The following is a 15,892-nucleotide window of genomic DNA, read 5'->3' on the forward strand; positions in this document are numbered from 1 at the left end:
CGGAACGGGTTTAGGGCTAAAACGAGTTGGTTTATAAAAGTGATTTATTTGAAATTACGGTATATTTCGGGTTTGCTTCTTGGTTTTTGTCACCGGTTACACAGATGTCGTTGTTTACATGTATCGGGGCTAATAAACACGTGTTCAGCACCACATAACGCACATAACCAAATCTTGGTAAGTGCTCAACATAGCGCCATGCACCGATAATTTTTATGAATTACACGCGTGGTGTTGATTAAGCATATTTTAATGTCAGTAACGTGCATTCTGGGGCGGTTACACGTGTTCAATATTCGATTACACGCAACTGACTTTGCACGAGTTACGTGTCAAATTTCGAGCTACGTGTACACTGTCATCAGATGACGTATGTACTGACACATACTATACGTTCAATGTCGAGTTGCGTGCACACCCCGCTGCATTGCGCTGGCACTCAGCTAGTACCCATTAAAGGGAGAGGTTGATCTATTCAAGACTAGGGAGAGTCGGAGAGACTCGATGACATAAATAAGAGAATAGACTCTAACTTGATTATTAAAGATTATACTTAAGGACTTAAAAAAAGTAAGAAAGAAAATAAAATTTAAGTTCTTAAATAGACAAAATGATAAAGTTGTAGTACATAAAAATTAGACCTTTGACTTATAAATAAGATCTGATCTTACATTATTTAAGTGATGTGATTAAGATGAGAACGGTTGAAATAAACACAACCAAAATAGTTATGTATCAATTTGAAAACACAATTAAAACAGAAAAAAAAGAAAACCCAACTTTAGTAACAAATTTGTAGTTGTTATGGAGCCACGTGTCCTGAGTCAAACAGACCTCAAAAAATAAAGAAAAAGAATAATTCTATCTGCAAACAGAAATTCTCCCACCACTTAAAATACAACATGGTCCCAAAGACCAAAACTACTAAAAATCAGTCTATTAAAAACAACACAACACTCAACTATTGTGTTAAAGTTGTTGCAGGTTTTATCTCCTGGAATTAGTTCCAAGTTCCGGGAAATAAACAAAAAAATAAATAAATGATGAGGCTAAATGTTTATTGCTCTTTGCTTTCATGTCCCGGGCGAAAACTGAAAGATAACCGAAGACCGGTTAGTTATAACCGTCCGACATGGAACAGGAGTTCATCTAAGAGGATTGTTACAAACATGGCTCTTAAAGATGAGATGGACGGTCGCTTTAGCAACTTACCGGGCCAAAGCTGGGAACCGGGGTTGGAAGTTGAGGTCCCTTATGAGCAACGACCGGTAATGTCTAAGAATAACAAAATCATACTTACTCATCTTAAACTTATACCCTTTGTTACTTATATTTTAGTGGATGATGTTGGTTGGTTTTGAACCAGGTGAATGAGTACTCATCTCTGAAAGAAGGAGCGCTATACTCATGGGGCGAACTGAAACCAACATCCTTTTTCCTACGACTTGGAGGGCTCTGGTTACTGGCATTCACGGTTCTTGGAATTCCAGTGTCAGCTGCCAGTTTTAATCCTGCAAGTGTAAGACGGACATGGACATATTCATTAGTATTAATTTGGATATATAACACCGGCCATCTTATACATCGATGCAGGACCCGATACGGTTTTTACTTGCGGCAGGAACAGGGACACTTTTTCTTGTATCACTAGTTGTTTTGAGGATTTATCTGGTATGTACGTCTTTTCAATAAGTATTAAATATTTTCATTCTTCTATACACGTACTACTAAGAATACAGATGATATATGTTGTTGTGCAGGTATAAGTAACACACTCAATAAATTACGTTTTCATGATTTTCTCGCATTATATTAATTTTTTATTTTGAGGTAGGGATGGACTTACGTGGGCGACCGACTATTGTCAGCAGTTATACCCTATGAAGAAAGCGGTTGGTATGATGGACAAATGTGGGTAAAGCCTCCAGAGGTTAGTTAACCTACTTGTGACTCAAATCCTTATTATTTTTATCTCAATACCTAGCTATGAAATCTTGGAATTGTGTCTTTGGTTATAGATTCTGGCGCGTGACAGATTATTGGGGTCATACAAGGTACCAACAATTTTAAAATGTGTTAGTTGTTATAATCTAGGTTATGAAATTAAATAATTGCCATAAATGCAGGTCAAACCGGTCATTAAACTACTGAAACAAACGCTAGTTGGAACGGGCGCGTTACTTGTTACAGCCGTTTCATTGATCATTTTCGCCACGCCGGTAGAAAACTTCATTCAAAAAACATTTGCAAATGAAGAAAGCATTGCGGTTACAAAGACAAGTATCAATATGAGGTACAGTAAAACAAAGAAAAATGTACACGAATGGTTTATGTGGAATGTCTAAATTTCACTATCGGTCCTCAAGTATGAGAAAGGGCATCAGATGCCCCAAGTTATGCACAAGCGTAACACATGACAGTTAACGTTTTCTGTTAAGTGGCATGAAATGACCAAAATGCTCGTTACTGCTAACAGTAAAAAATTAACCACATCATTGGGTGAAGTTTTTGTATAACTTGGGACTAGTGGTTTAATTTATCTTATTTGAGGACCAAAAGTGAATTTGAACATACGCGACCAGGGCCATTCGTATAATTTTTTATGAAACTTATTAGCATTTATTTTTTCGATCTACTGTGGACTAAAAAGCATGAATTAGAGACTAAACAATGTGTTTCGTGAAAACTAAATTTACAGCAAAGAAGAGCTCCTAAGTTTACCTTTGGATGTGAAGGCGGACGATGATTTGGCAGCAGCAGCTGCTGAGGCGGCTGAGGGAAGACCGGTCTACTGCAGGGACAGGTACTATCGCGCACTAGCAGGCGGGCAATATTGCAAGTGGGAGGACCTGCTCAAGTAGTCAATACAAATAATCATAGAAAGAATGCAAAGACAGAAAAATTGAAGAAGATAGCATGCAAATAGAATGATGTGTCGATCATTTGTATGTGTGATGTGTATAGCTTTAAAATGTAGTATATATAAAGAGGGATCACTTGCTCATTGCATCTTTCTAGCATATATATATTAAAAGATATTGGCTTGGAAGTTAGTTGGTTACTTATGACAAACTATCATCCTCCAAAATAACCTATAACATATATACATTATCTACTTATGGTGCCACAAAATTACTGTTGTCAGCTGCTAGGAGGAAGAAGAAGAAGAAGAAGAGATTAGTGCATAATGGCTTAGCTTCTCATAAGTTGTTTTAGATATTCTTGTGTTTCTAGTTAGTTCGGATGAAGTAAAGTGTTTCTAAATAGCACACTAATGAGACAATTGGTGAGGTGACAACATGCTGCGTAAAAGTCATGGCATGACAGAGCCCGCCAACGAGACAAGCAGATTCTTTTGTTATATCTAGATATACAACATAACATTAAATGCATGAAAACGTAAAAGTGTGTATTTTACGATATTTTCTTTCTGGATTTATATACTAATAATTCCAAAGAAAAATTAAAATTAAAATTTTATATTTTACAGAAAAAAAAATCGTGTTGCGTTTAAGATAGAATAGAAATTCGTGGTTAAAAATGGTCCTTATGATTAGAATACGTAGAGAGGGTTGACAAAATTGAGAAGTTTGATTATACGAACGAGAAACTGTTGCCCCAAATATATATTTTGCTATGTTGTTTCAGTCGCCTGGTGCGCTCAGCAGGAGCTGTGACTTTCCTCAATTTTGTAGTGGATGTGAATGTGAGTGCAAATTTGAGTACAAACATCCTGAAGCGTATAATTAACTGCAAACAAAAATAAATAAATAAATCACACTTCCATTCTCCTCCCTCCCATTGTTACACCATATATACATACGATACCTGCTTCCCTATTTCCCTTACAACAGTCTCTTGCCGTCTGTCTGCATACTTTAATTCACACGAATTGCAACTAGCTTTATTCATCTAACCAAACGAATAAGTTGTTTGCAAATCTCAAACGGGTTGATTGGGTCCGCTCAGGTGAACCAGGTATGGTATCGTAGGATATGATCTTAAAATTTGAGCTCAAACCCAAAATAAATATGTTAGCAATTATGTTTATTTTTCAAGGCAAGCTTGGACTAAAAACCATCCCAACCGGAAAGAAAAACCTAACCTGGCACAAAACAAAAATTACATGCTAAGTAACGGGTTTTTGAGCCACGCCACCCAGTTCAAATAAAACTTACAATTACGAGATGATAACCACATATACGAAACTGAAACAATCGAATCAAACAGAGTGTCTTTGTTGTCATTGGGTTGACCAAAAATAATCTCATTCCGAGCTCTCCAAATAATCCACCATGTTGTATTGATAATCACCTCCATAACATATTTTTTTCTTTTTCACCCATCCTGACGAATCCAACCATTTTAAAATACTTTTAGGCCCTTTATCACCCGGAAGAGCCACCTCCAACCAAAGACCGATAGCATTCTAAATCTTTGAAGCAAGGTGACACCCTCCAAAAATGTGATCCAAAACTTCCACCGAATTCAAACAAATTAGGCATAATATTGAAGGAATATTAAAACCTTTACGACTTAAATTAACTCTAGTCGAGATACGATCTAGAAACAGGCGCCAAATCATGATGTTAACCTTCCTAGGCACAAATTTATTCCATGTCGTAGGGATCGTACCCTCCGAAAGCTCCTGACGATCCAAGTAGGATCTGACACCTTTAACCGAGAAAGCGTCATCAGAATCCAAGTCCCAAATCCATTTATCATCCAAACTACTCAAAGATATTGAATAGAGAAAAGATATCAACTCATTGAGCCGAGCTTCCTCCACCCCACCTCTAGGACGCCTTCTCCAGCTCCACACCCAAACTGAATAAACCAATTTCTTTTATACTAAACAGTTTTTGTTCACCTCCAAATTAAATAGTCTAGAAAATCGAGAGCATAACCTAGAATCTCCAAACCACACATCTTTGCGATACAAAATCTCACTTCCGTTTCCTACTTTTTTCTAATAACTGAAGCAAGAATCAAGTCTTCATCGTTAAGTTTATTAATCGAATTCACTATACGAGACCAAATCCCATTCCCTTTGATTGCACGTGGCATGCCATCTTGATTTAATTTTGACTCATAACTGGCCTTAAGGACCTTCACCCACATAGAATTAGAGTTGTTAACAAATCTCCACCTCCATTTATATAATTACACAAAGTTAAAATTCTTCAAACTGCCTATACCTAATCTACTTTTAGCTTTTTCAGCCAAAACCAACTCCCATCTAACCCAAGGAATTTTCCGACTCGTCGTCTCCCCACAAAAGAATCTGGCACGTAAAGATTCAAGTTTCTTCCTCACTCCAACAGGCATCAAAAACATTGACAAGTAATAAGTACCCATCGAACCAAGAACATAAGATATAAGGGTCGATCTGCCCCTATAGCCAAAAGTTGGTCAATAATCCCATTCCAACTTTGAATATTTCACATTTTCGCACCCACATGGATTCCCAGATACATAAAAGGAACTTTTTCTGGTTCGCATCCAACAATATCCGCAAAATACCCAACTTCCCTTTGAACCATGCCCACTCCAAAAATATTAGATTTATGAATGTTTAGCTTCAATCCAGAAGCCAAATAAAAGCAATTTAAAGCCATAACAAATTTTTAATATTCCTCAAAGACCATTCTCCGAACAGAAATTACATCAACATAAAAAAGATGAGAAATATGCATATTACCTCTCCCGATCTTAGCCCCTTTAAAAAACCCCGCTTGAACAATATCTTCAATCGCCACATGTAACCATTCCATAGAATAGAATACTATCTTCAATTATCTATAATATATATAAATGAAATCTCAAAAGTCCTATGTGTCGCGATGTGTTCGCTCACCCCTTTTATAGAAGTTATCAAATTGCTTGATTTTGTATGGAGGCTTCTCATGCATTTGACCCGAATTCACGGGTATAGGTCTTACCAAACCCAGACAGTCCTTAAACAGGTTATAACATCTCATTAAATTAAAAATTAACCTCACCAAATATTTGATATGAAAACCCTATAAAATAGGGATATATTAAAAATTAATATTTATCTTTTTAAAAGATATGATTTATAATTAAGAAACAATTTTATATTAAGAAAAAAGAAGTGGGTCATGGGTTTTACCAAACCCATATAACTTTTAAACCGGGTTGTAACATATAATTTATTTATGAAACAAATTTTATTATCAAATCCTAAGTATATAATTGTTAACTTCCTTACAATACATAAAATTAAAATCACACACACACACACACACACACACACACACACACATATATTAGAAATGAGTAATACAAAATAAACCCGTAATATGAACAAAACCGTTAATATCCTACGTGTCGCGCTCTGGTCACTAATCGCCTCCTCTCAAGCCACCAGATTGCTTCATTTGTAAATGGAGTCTTTTTTATGCGTTTGAACCTCTTTGACGGGTATGGGGCTTCTAATGAAACCCGAATAGCCCACGGGTCATAACAATTCATCTTAACATTTTCCTCTTTCCTCTTCCTGCGAGACCTTGCTCACACCCACCTTATCGCCGGTGTGGATTGAAACCGGGAGAAGACTGAGCGAAGCTCATGGTGGATTGAAAGTCTCTCTCTATTTTCGCAATTGCAAAACCTTACCTTTCAATCACCGATTCCATGATGCGATTTCATCGCTTCTGCAACACATTAATTGCTCACTAATTTTGAATCCTTTTTTTTTTCAGGCGTCTTTTTCTTATTATGTTAATTCAAATCGAATTCAATAAGTAAGTTGTATCATTTTCCCTAATCTATATGTATACCTAAATTTGATTGGCTTTTGTTCTATATTTAAGATCGGCCTTTGTTAACTATTAAAGATTCATAGTTCTTTATTAATTAGGTTTTTTCGTTAATTTTTTAAGGTTTTATGATATATATTATTATTATTGTATTCAATTTCAAAAGGTTATTTCCGTTAGTGTTCTGATTAGGGTTATTTTGTTATTCCTTTGTTAGTTATTGAAGATCATTTGAGGTTTATGATCCCGATAACAAAATCATGACTGAATAAGTTGCTGGAACTTTACACCCTTCTAAATCTTGTACATTTAATATGATGATTATTATTATTATTTTTATTATTATTATTATTATTATTATTATTATTATTATTATTATTATTATTATTATTATTATGTATATGATTGGAGCGGTTTGTTACAATGGAACTCTAATTGATCTAGAAGAAAGCCATCGCTGCTATTCATCGATGTTAAAAGATCTAATTGCTACAAAAACTATGTTTTACAACTTTTAATCTTTGTTTCTATAGGTTTGACCACATTCAGATTCGTCTTAATTTTATGTTAGATGCTTTATTGATAAACTCCAAATATGTGATCTACAAATTTATGTTTAATTTTAATCAGAGGCTTCAAGCTTAAGTGAATTAGGTTTTGTTTACTTTCAAAGTTAAAGAATTATATTATTAAATATGGTAGCTTTAATGTTTTGGGCTAAACACCTCAGTAGGGTTCTTCCGATGGAGTTTGACTTTAATGATCAAACAATTGTTTTTAAAATTTATTTTCATGTTGATTGGTTTTAATTTTTACTTAAGTACTTTAGTAGGGTATTCCAGTAAACTTTGGGTTTCATGGTCAAATAATTTCTCTTATGTAGATTGGATATAACTTATTTTAAGGATCTGTAAATTGTTTTATCTCCTGATTTATTTGTAGATCAAAACTCACTTTAATTTAGATGCTTATTTAATTCGCAACGTTTTTGTTTTTTTATTCACATTTGTTTTTTTGACTTTTGGATTTATATTGTTTTGTTTAACAATATATTTTTTAGATAACGATATTGTTGGTGTTTGAAACTTCACTTTTAACTCAATATTACTACATGTTTTACTTATTTGTAAGTTTAAGTATCTAAATTGAACGAAGATGTTATCTGCAGTTTTGCACATAAATAAAGAAATAATATAATTTCGCATATTACAAACTCAGAATTGTTCTTGCAACTTGAGTTGCGTGCAATTTCTTTGAAGTAGCAATCTTATGAGAGTGTCTTGGTACTACGCTCATGGTCAGTTGTTTCTACTGTATATGTAATATATTTTTATGATGTGTTCTTGGGTATGTGTGTGCCTTTGTATGTTCGTAATATGTAGTTTAAAACCTTTTTTTACATTAATATTTTAATATTTGTAGTGTCAAACGTGTGTTTTATCTTCGGCGAAGTTTGTCAAAAATGAGCAAAGAATACATTTTTGTGAGACAAGACATGTTATATGAGACGGGAATGAAGTCTCTAAAATTAGGTAAAAAGAAAAGGTATGCAACTTTGTTTTACCTATGATAATTATTTTTGTTACAACAATAGTATGATCACTACCATAATCTTTTTATTAAAAAACTAAAAAGAAAATAATTACTTGTAGGTAATACCAACTTTCTATTGCAAAAGAATCCCAAATGTTGAAGCATTTAACATGATTAAAAAATCTTATTTCAAGAACATTGTTGATGTTGTTTTGGGTAGCGAGTAGCAACTTACTGATATTTTATCATCAGATATTAAGCATGTTGAAAACAAGGTCAATTCTGGAATAAATATCTCCATGTATCAATACAAAAAGTTCAGAAAATTAAAGTTTAAGGCACTGGTTTCTTTCTCAATTGATGCGGGTCATAAATCATAAACGCTTCAGTGTTAACAAGAAGCGTATTTGATTGAGATTCTCATTTGATCGTAAAGGAGGTTACATATTTTGTTTACATTTAGACCAAAATATTTAGCTTTTTCTTTTAGAAAATGGGAAACACTAGGCCGTTGGCATAATGGAATCCTTGGTATTCCAAGGTAACTTATCATTACTTTGTTCATGTTCGTTCATAAAATATAAGGGCATATCCGTGTGCATTCATGTTCGTTCATTTAAAATCTAAACATTTTTCAATGGAAATGAACAAGTCTAATACATCACAATTTATCCAGAAAACACATCTAAATTAGTGGCTTAAATTTACCTCATTCATTTTAATGAGCCCTTTTTATTTTCATATATATATATATATATATATATATATAAATTTATACATATATAACTACTTACATGTTTATAAAACATAAACGAGCGAAAATGCATCAACATAAATAAATGAACGAACATAACCGGATGCTCATGAACATAAATGAACAAACAAAATGCATGTTCATGTTTGTTTGTTTTTTAAATAAACGAAGATGAACTTCTAGCCGAACAGTTTGTTAATGTTCGGTTCTTTTATAGGCTTAAATTAACATGTTAGTTGATTGGAAATACATCTAGAAGTTATAATAAATAGCGTATATTTTTAGAGTAGTAACTATATATATATATATATATATATATATATATATATATATATATATAAACACTTTTAGAAATCTTTCTACATTTACAAACTCTAAATAACACTACTAGAAGTAAGAATAAAACATAATCCTAAAAGGGTCATATGGGTCATTGTTAGGGCACAGAAATTTGACACTGTGGATATATTATCCTGGCATATGTTCTGGATTTGTTATCCTTAGCATGTGTTCCAGATCCTATAAGGATCAAGGATCTCTAGTACTTATTATTTATTAATGGTTGTTCTCTTTGTATATCAATATATTGACAGGTATAACGGCTGGAGACGTGGTCTAACCTATTATTTCGCCCTCCAAGTGGTCTATCACATGCTCAAAGAAATGTAGCAACTATAGTGGGAAGGTGGCATAAAAATAGGACTTCTTGTTTATGTATATTTTGTATTTAATGATGTGTCATCAGCTAGGGTTTATATCATACACATTACACGACACCATTCACGACTTACACCATAATCATAGCAGTATATACACATACTTAGCAATATTTGTAATCGTTGATCATAGCTTCCACCCATGTAACCTTGTTTTTTGTTTAATAAAGTGGTGATAGACGATTTGTCATCACCCAGGGCTTTTGTGCCGGCAAACATTATTTGATCAAGGGCTTTTCATCATAACAAATCTCTGTGTTCATCTTTATTTCACTACATAATTACCATTGTTATACAAGCACTCTACCTCACAAAATCATATTTGGTTACATTATCCTTAAACCTATTTTGACCAAAAAAAATTGTCGCCCATCGTGGGCCAAGTGGTTCTTTAATCCAGAGAATTTCTCATCAATTTTCAACCTATTCAACCTATACCATTACCAATGGCCTCTCAACAAACCTTTGCTTAAACTACCATGCCTTCATCACTTTCTCTCTCATCAAAAACTTCATTTCCAATGCCTTATCCACCCGCGAGAGTACAGAGGACCAATGCTGCTGGGAGAAAGACGCAAACTCTAGTTTCCAAGGCTCAAAGTCCACAGCTACCACTTCTGTGGTAAGCTCAAACAATGATGTTTCTACTATGTTTTCATAGGTCAAGGCGTACATGGAGCAGCAAAACAAAACCAACCAAAGGATCCTACGCGAAATTGAAGTTCTCAAGAAGACAAAGAGGCTAGTGGAGGATCCTCCATATTTCAACAAGGATTATCTATCTTTTAACCAGGATCCATGGGTCAGCACACTCAAGGATCCTTGATCTTTCAGTAAGGATCATATATCCTTCAACGGGATCCATGGGTCTGCACACTCAAGGATCCTCAATCTTTCAGCAAGGATCATCCATCCTTCAGCCAGGATCCCTGGGTCAGCACACTAAAGGATCCTCGATCTTTCAGCAAGGATCATTCATCCTTCAGCCAGGATCCTATGGATTGTTTCATCCAGGATCTTTCAACTATCAGCCTCAAGGATCCTTCATGTAGTGTAAAGGATCCTCGGTAGTTCAACATCAAAGGTCGTCGGAAGTTCATGAGGGAGAATTTATCCCTATGCAAACCATTTCTTCCGGTGGACCAACTATCATAGCTGATGCTTCTTATCCTGGATACTCTTCTGGGATACCATCCTTTAATCAACAAAGAGGTAACCTTTATAATCATATATCTTTAGACACTAACCTTGATTCTACGCAAGATACATGTATCAATCAAGACATGGCCAAGGAACTACACAAACTAAAGGATTTGATATCCAAAGTTCCAGGGGTGGTTCGACTCATTTATGAAATTCTGGAAGAAAGTCATAAACTATTAAGGTTTGCTCCACCGATATGTGATGCTGAAATCCCGAAGCGCTTTAAAACCCCCAACATGAAGGTTTATGATGGCTCAACCGATCTAGAGGAACATGTGGCTCAATACAGGGAAATAATGGAAATCAATCCCATTCCGGAAAGACTTAAAGAAGCCTGCTTGTGCAAAGGTTTTGGATCCACATTAATTGGATCCGCTCTACCTGGCTGCTAAGTCTTCCTCCTTACTCTATTACTTCATTTTCTCACTTAGTTAATTTGTTCAATAACCAATTTTCTTGTAGTAGAAAATTTGAGAAATCAACTAGTGATTTATACCGTGTTGTCCAACCCCGTGATGAATCTTTAAGGGATTTTGTCACCAAGTTTGGAAGGGAGGTCTTGGAGATCTCAAATCTTGACATGGCTACGGCTGTTGAGGCATTCAAGATGGGATTACAAAAAGGCTCCCCATTTTTTGATGATCTTGTTATGACCCCATGTGTAATAACTCGTATTTTGAATTAGTTTATATTAATTGTTACCCGACTCATTTTATGTTCGGGAAATTTTATCGATAAAATATCCGTGTATCAATTAATTATTATTATTCAATGACACACAAATGGTCTTTCACATATACCCTGTAGGCTTTTGAGTGTGTAGAGTAACCAACAAAGAAGCAATCCAAGGATTTATGCCTGATTTGGATGCTTCGTCTGTCTATTTAAAAGTTTGAGATATGATGTTATAACCGATTAATCAGTTAGTTTAGTTGGTTGGTTGTGATTTCGTTACGGCTAAAGCCGCTGGGGGTCGCAGGTTGGAACCCCCAGCCCCGTTTTTTTATCTCCATTACTTTTTTTATAATTTTCTTAATGTACTAAATCTTCTAATCAATATTATAAATATTAAAAGAACTTGTAGTTAATTATTATTTTTATAAAACCGACATTCTAACCGACCACTTTCAAGAACATTTGTTAAAACTATAGTTCAAGTGTTTTATAAAAGATCGTATTTTTATATAAATATTATCCTTTGTTATTTATTATCTATTATATACACTATTAATTTAAAAGAAATCCTTATTAATAATAAAAATATATGTATATACATTAAACGTATTTTTTTAGTTAAAATAAACATTTAAAACAAATCTTCTTATATAAACTATAAAAAAATTTATAATTACTTATTCAAGTATTTTTATGTATTTTATATAAATAAAATATGCTATTTTCTATAAACTTTTGATAAAACTTTGATAGTAAAATTTAGGATTAATTCCATATATATCCTTACAAACATTACAAATATCATATATACCTAAGAAAAACTTAAAATATCATATATACCCTTACAAAGTAACTAAAATATCATATATGCCCTTATAAACACAATTAAAGTATCATATATACCCCTATTAGTTAATAATAATTTAATAAATAACCATTTTACTGTTATTTTTAAAAAAGTTTAACTTTTATATATGCCTATTTTAACGAATAGTCCGTTATACCCATTTCTATTACATAATGTGTTTATACCCTATGTTATTATATTAATTTTAATTGACGTTTCTCACATTAAACGATAACCAAATCGTCTCTTGTCACTTTTTCAAAATTGCAAACCATTCGAAGATTTATCGCATCGAATGGTCTACACTGTAAAACCTTTTATCACATCAAATCAAACTAGAGTAATATGGTCATTTTTTAAGTTTTTTGATGAATTGGGTATATATGATATATTAATATCTTTGTAAGGGCATATACGATATTTTTAGTTTTGCATGGGTATATATATGATATTTTCAATATTTGTAAGGGTATATATGAAATTTTCCATAAAATTTAAAGAAATTAAGTAATAAATATTCCCGTCAAGAACACTCGATCATCAAATCCCGGATTCCCTATCTAGTTTTAGCTTCATATTCAATTCATATTTATTTTCCCTCATTTATTGTTACTTAGAATTTCTCGGCGGTAATTTCCAAAGAGCTTGACTCATGTTTGCAACCGTTCTTACTGCATTCGTTTATCTCTTGCTTAATTACTAAGGTGAGTAATCACTCCCCTTTTTACATATTTCAAATATTTTGGGGACATATGCGTACTTTATCTATTTACCTATTATTTAATACTCAACTTGCAGCTGTTTGTCTTGTGTGTTTAACGATTTATACCTAACGCTTTATATGCTTACTTGCTTTGCTTGAATACATGTCGGAGAGGTCCAAAATATTCTCGGTCTAGTATAATCATACGTTCGTCGTGTTAGCTATCGTTTAGTTCATCATTATTTACTTGCTCATTTGGTTAAATTGTTTATCTCACTTGACACAGTCTGCATTTTTTATTTATTTATTATATATTATATTATATCTCACTTTACTGATGTTTTACTCACTCAACATGTGTTGTTGAAAAAAATTCTATTTTATACGCATATGCAGGTTATCGTAGGAATTTAATGCAAGTTGGTGAAGACTTAGTGAAGAATTAAGTTAGAAGAATATTTTAATCAAGATCATTAGAAATATAAAATTTGTATTGTTGTATTTATGGATTATTTACTTGTTTGTATTTGATTTATTTGAAAATTGAATTTAATTAATAGATATTGTCATTTAAATATTGCATGATAGAACCTTGAGAGCGTGAGAAATCTGCTCACGCCCCGACATTTTCGCCTTAGGTTAGGGTGTGACACCGTGCAGGACATTAGATGAAGTCAGGAATAGGGCGCTTAGATTCATCAGACTAGAGGATGATAAAGGGATCCAAGAAAGGTTGGGTACTTCAACAAAAAACAGGAGTCACCCGATAAGATACAAGGATCCTCCTACAGGAACAACAATTCGAAGCCATATTCAAAGTTCAACAACCAAAACGTCAATGCGGTCGAAAAAGATGACGATGATGAAGATTACCCAAGAATATCCAAGTATTGCTTTTCCGTTGATACTCATGGCTTAATATGTGCCATGAGAGATCTTGGAGAAAAAGCAAGGTGGCGTCGGAAAAATGAAAAGTCAACATCCTTCAAGGATAAGTCCAAATGGTGTGCATTCCACGAAGACTTCATCCACATGACTGATGATTGTATCGGTCTAAGAAAAGAAATTGCGTATCTCCTAAGCAAGGGTTACTTCAAAGAGCTTATGTGAAGAAAGAAATCAATGATCCAGGATCCTGAGAAATCCCATAGAAAGCTGCTCCACCACCACCTGATGCACAAATTATCAATTTTATCTCGGGGGGTTCGGACATCTGTGGAACGTCATTCTCCTAGGTGAAACGACATGCCAAAGAAACAAAATTTGGAGAATGTTGAAAGACCCACCAGGACGACAACTTTAATAGATCAAAGGGTCATAACCATCGATGAAGAGGATCGTATGCATCTCCAGGATCCTCACCACGATGGTTTGATTATTACTTTATTTATTTCTAACCATTTTATTCGCAAGATCCTGGTAGATGGCGGGAGTTCAGTGATCATCAGTCACGCTGATGTACTCAAGAAAATGAACATCCCTGAAACAGAAATCATGCCTACCTTGTTTCGCTTATAAAACCCTAGAAATTTCGGCAGCACTTCGACGCCTTTACTTCTCTCGAGTTCTTTGATCAACACCTTCTTGGTACGCAAATCAAATCACGCCAGTCTTCAAAGCTCGTCGGTACGTGTTACAAGATCGGCACACAAAACGAGGTGCGCTGGCCATCGAGATTTGTCGGCACGAACTTCGAGGTGCCGTCGGTGTATGGTGCGGATTACGAGGTTATTATTTGTCGGGTTATGGCACGATGGAACCTTTCTTTTGGGTATCGCGTATCGCGATGACACATGTTACTCCGAGAGCGCCACGTGGCCTGGCACATCTGCCACGTGTTGCCACGTGGTGGACTCGTGTCATCTTCTTAAACACCTCTGCCACGTGTTTCCACGTGGTGGACACTTGTCATCTTCCCATTATCCTTGTCATCGCGTATCGTGATGGCTTAATGTCTTGGGCCGTAGAGTATCACGACACCGCCCTTTTTGGTTTCGGTGACGTTCTCTTCGCGTATCGCGATGTCTCCTTGGCTATGCCCATCGCGTATCAGGATGGTTTAATAAATCAAAATCTTTCATTTTTAATCCCTTTTCTTCTATTAACTTGTCATATTTGGATCAAAATTTTGGGGATGTTACAAGGGATACATCATTCATGACTCCTACTGGCATATATTGTTATATTGTAATGCCGCTCGGACTAACAAATGAAGGACAACATACCAAAGATTGGTCAACATCATGTTCAAGGATCAGCTACGAAAGACCATGAAAGTCTACATAGATGACATGGTAGTGAAGTCAATGCAAGCTGAGGATCATCTCAAAGATCTTGAAGAAGCATTCAACATCTTGGTGTCAAGGCTGGGAAATTCCTAGGATATATGGTGACTAAAAGGGGAATAGAAGCAAGTCCTGAGTAGATTGAAGCCATCATCAATCTAAAGTCTCTTGTGAATGCTAATGATGTCCAAAGACTGACGGGAATGATAACTACCCTGAACAAATTCATTTCCAGATCTTCAGAGAAGTGCAAAGACTTCTATGATATTTTGAGAAAGAATAAGAAGTTTGAATGGACTCAAAAGCATGAAGATGCGCTGAAGGCTCTTAACGATTATCTATCCTCAGCACCAGCCTTGATGAAGCCAATAGATGGTGAACCGTTGTCCTTATA

At 34.6% G+C, this 15,892-nt stretch overlaps 1 protein-coding gene across 1 annotated transcript; it reads left to right on the top strand.

The window, feature by feature from the left end:
• The first annotated feature begins 840 nt into the window (after positions 1-840).
• On the top strand, positions 841-2,979 carry LOC143536172 (protein CONSERVED IN THE GREEN LINEAGE AND DIATOMS 27, chloroplastic-like). The gene is made up of 7 exons (XM_077030224.1): positions 841-1,268; positions 1,367-1,519; positions 1,594-1,671; positions 1,835-1,930; positions 2,019-2,054; positions 2,127-2,293; positions 2,699-2,979. Exons 1-7 carry the CDS (start codon positions 1,041-1,043, stop codon positions 2,859-2,861), a joined length of 921 nt encoding a protein of 306 aa, XP_076886339.1. The 5' UTR covers positions 841-1,040; the 3' UTR covers positions 2,862-2,979.
• The last annotated feature ends 12,913 nt before the right edge of the window (positions 2,980-15,892 follow it).

This window comes from Bidens hawaiensis, unplaced genomic scaffold (assembly GCF_021521415.1).
Source record: "Bidens hawaiensis isolate Kalapana, Puna unplaced genomic scaffold, B.hawaiensis_p1.1 tig00010744_1, whole genome shotgun sequence".
In the NCBI taxonomy this organism is placed as follows: domain Eukaryota; kingdom Viridiplantae; phylum Streptophyta; class Magnoliopsida; order Asterales; family Asteraceae; genus Bidens; species Bidens hawaiensis.

What these genes read in the sequence shown, in the direction of transcription:
- LOC143536172 (XM_077030224.1), top strand. Translation starts at nt 1,041, where the DNA reads ATGATGAGGCTAAATGTTTATTGCTCTTTGCTTTCATGTCCCGGGCGA. An exon ending in TGTGGGTAAAGCCTCCAGAG is followed by an intron (nt 1,931 to 2,018) that starts GTTAGTTAACCT and finishes CTTTGGTTATAG; the next exon opens with ATTCTGGCGCGTGACAGATT. An exon ending in AAGACAAGTATCAATATGAG is followed by an intron (nt 2,294 to 2,698) that starts GTACAGTAAAAC and finishes CTAAATTTACAG; the next exon opens with CAAAGAAGAGCTCCTAAGTT.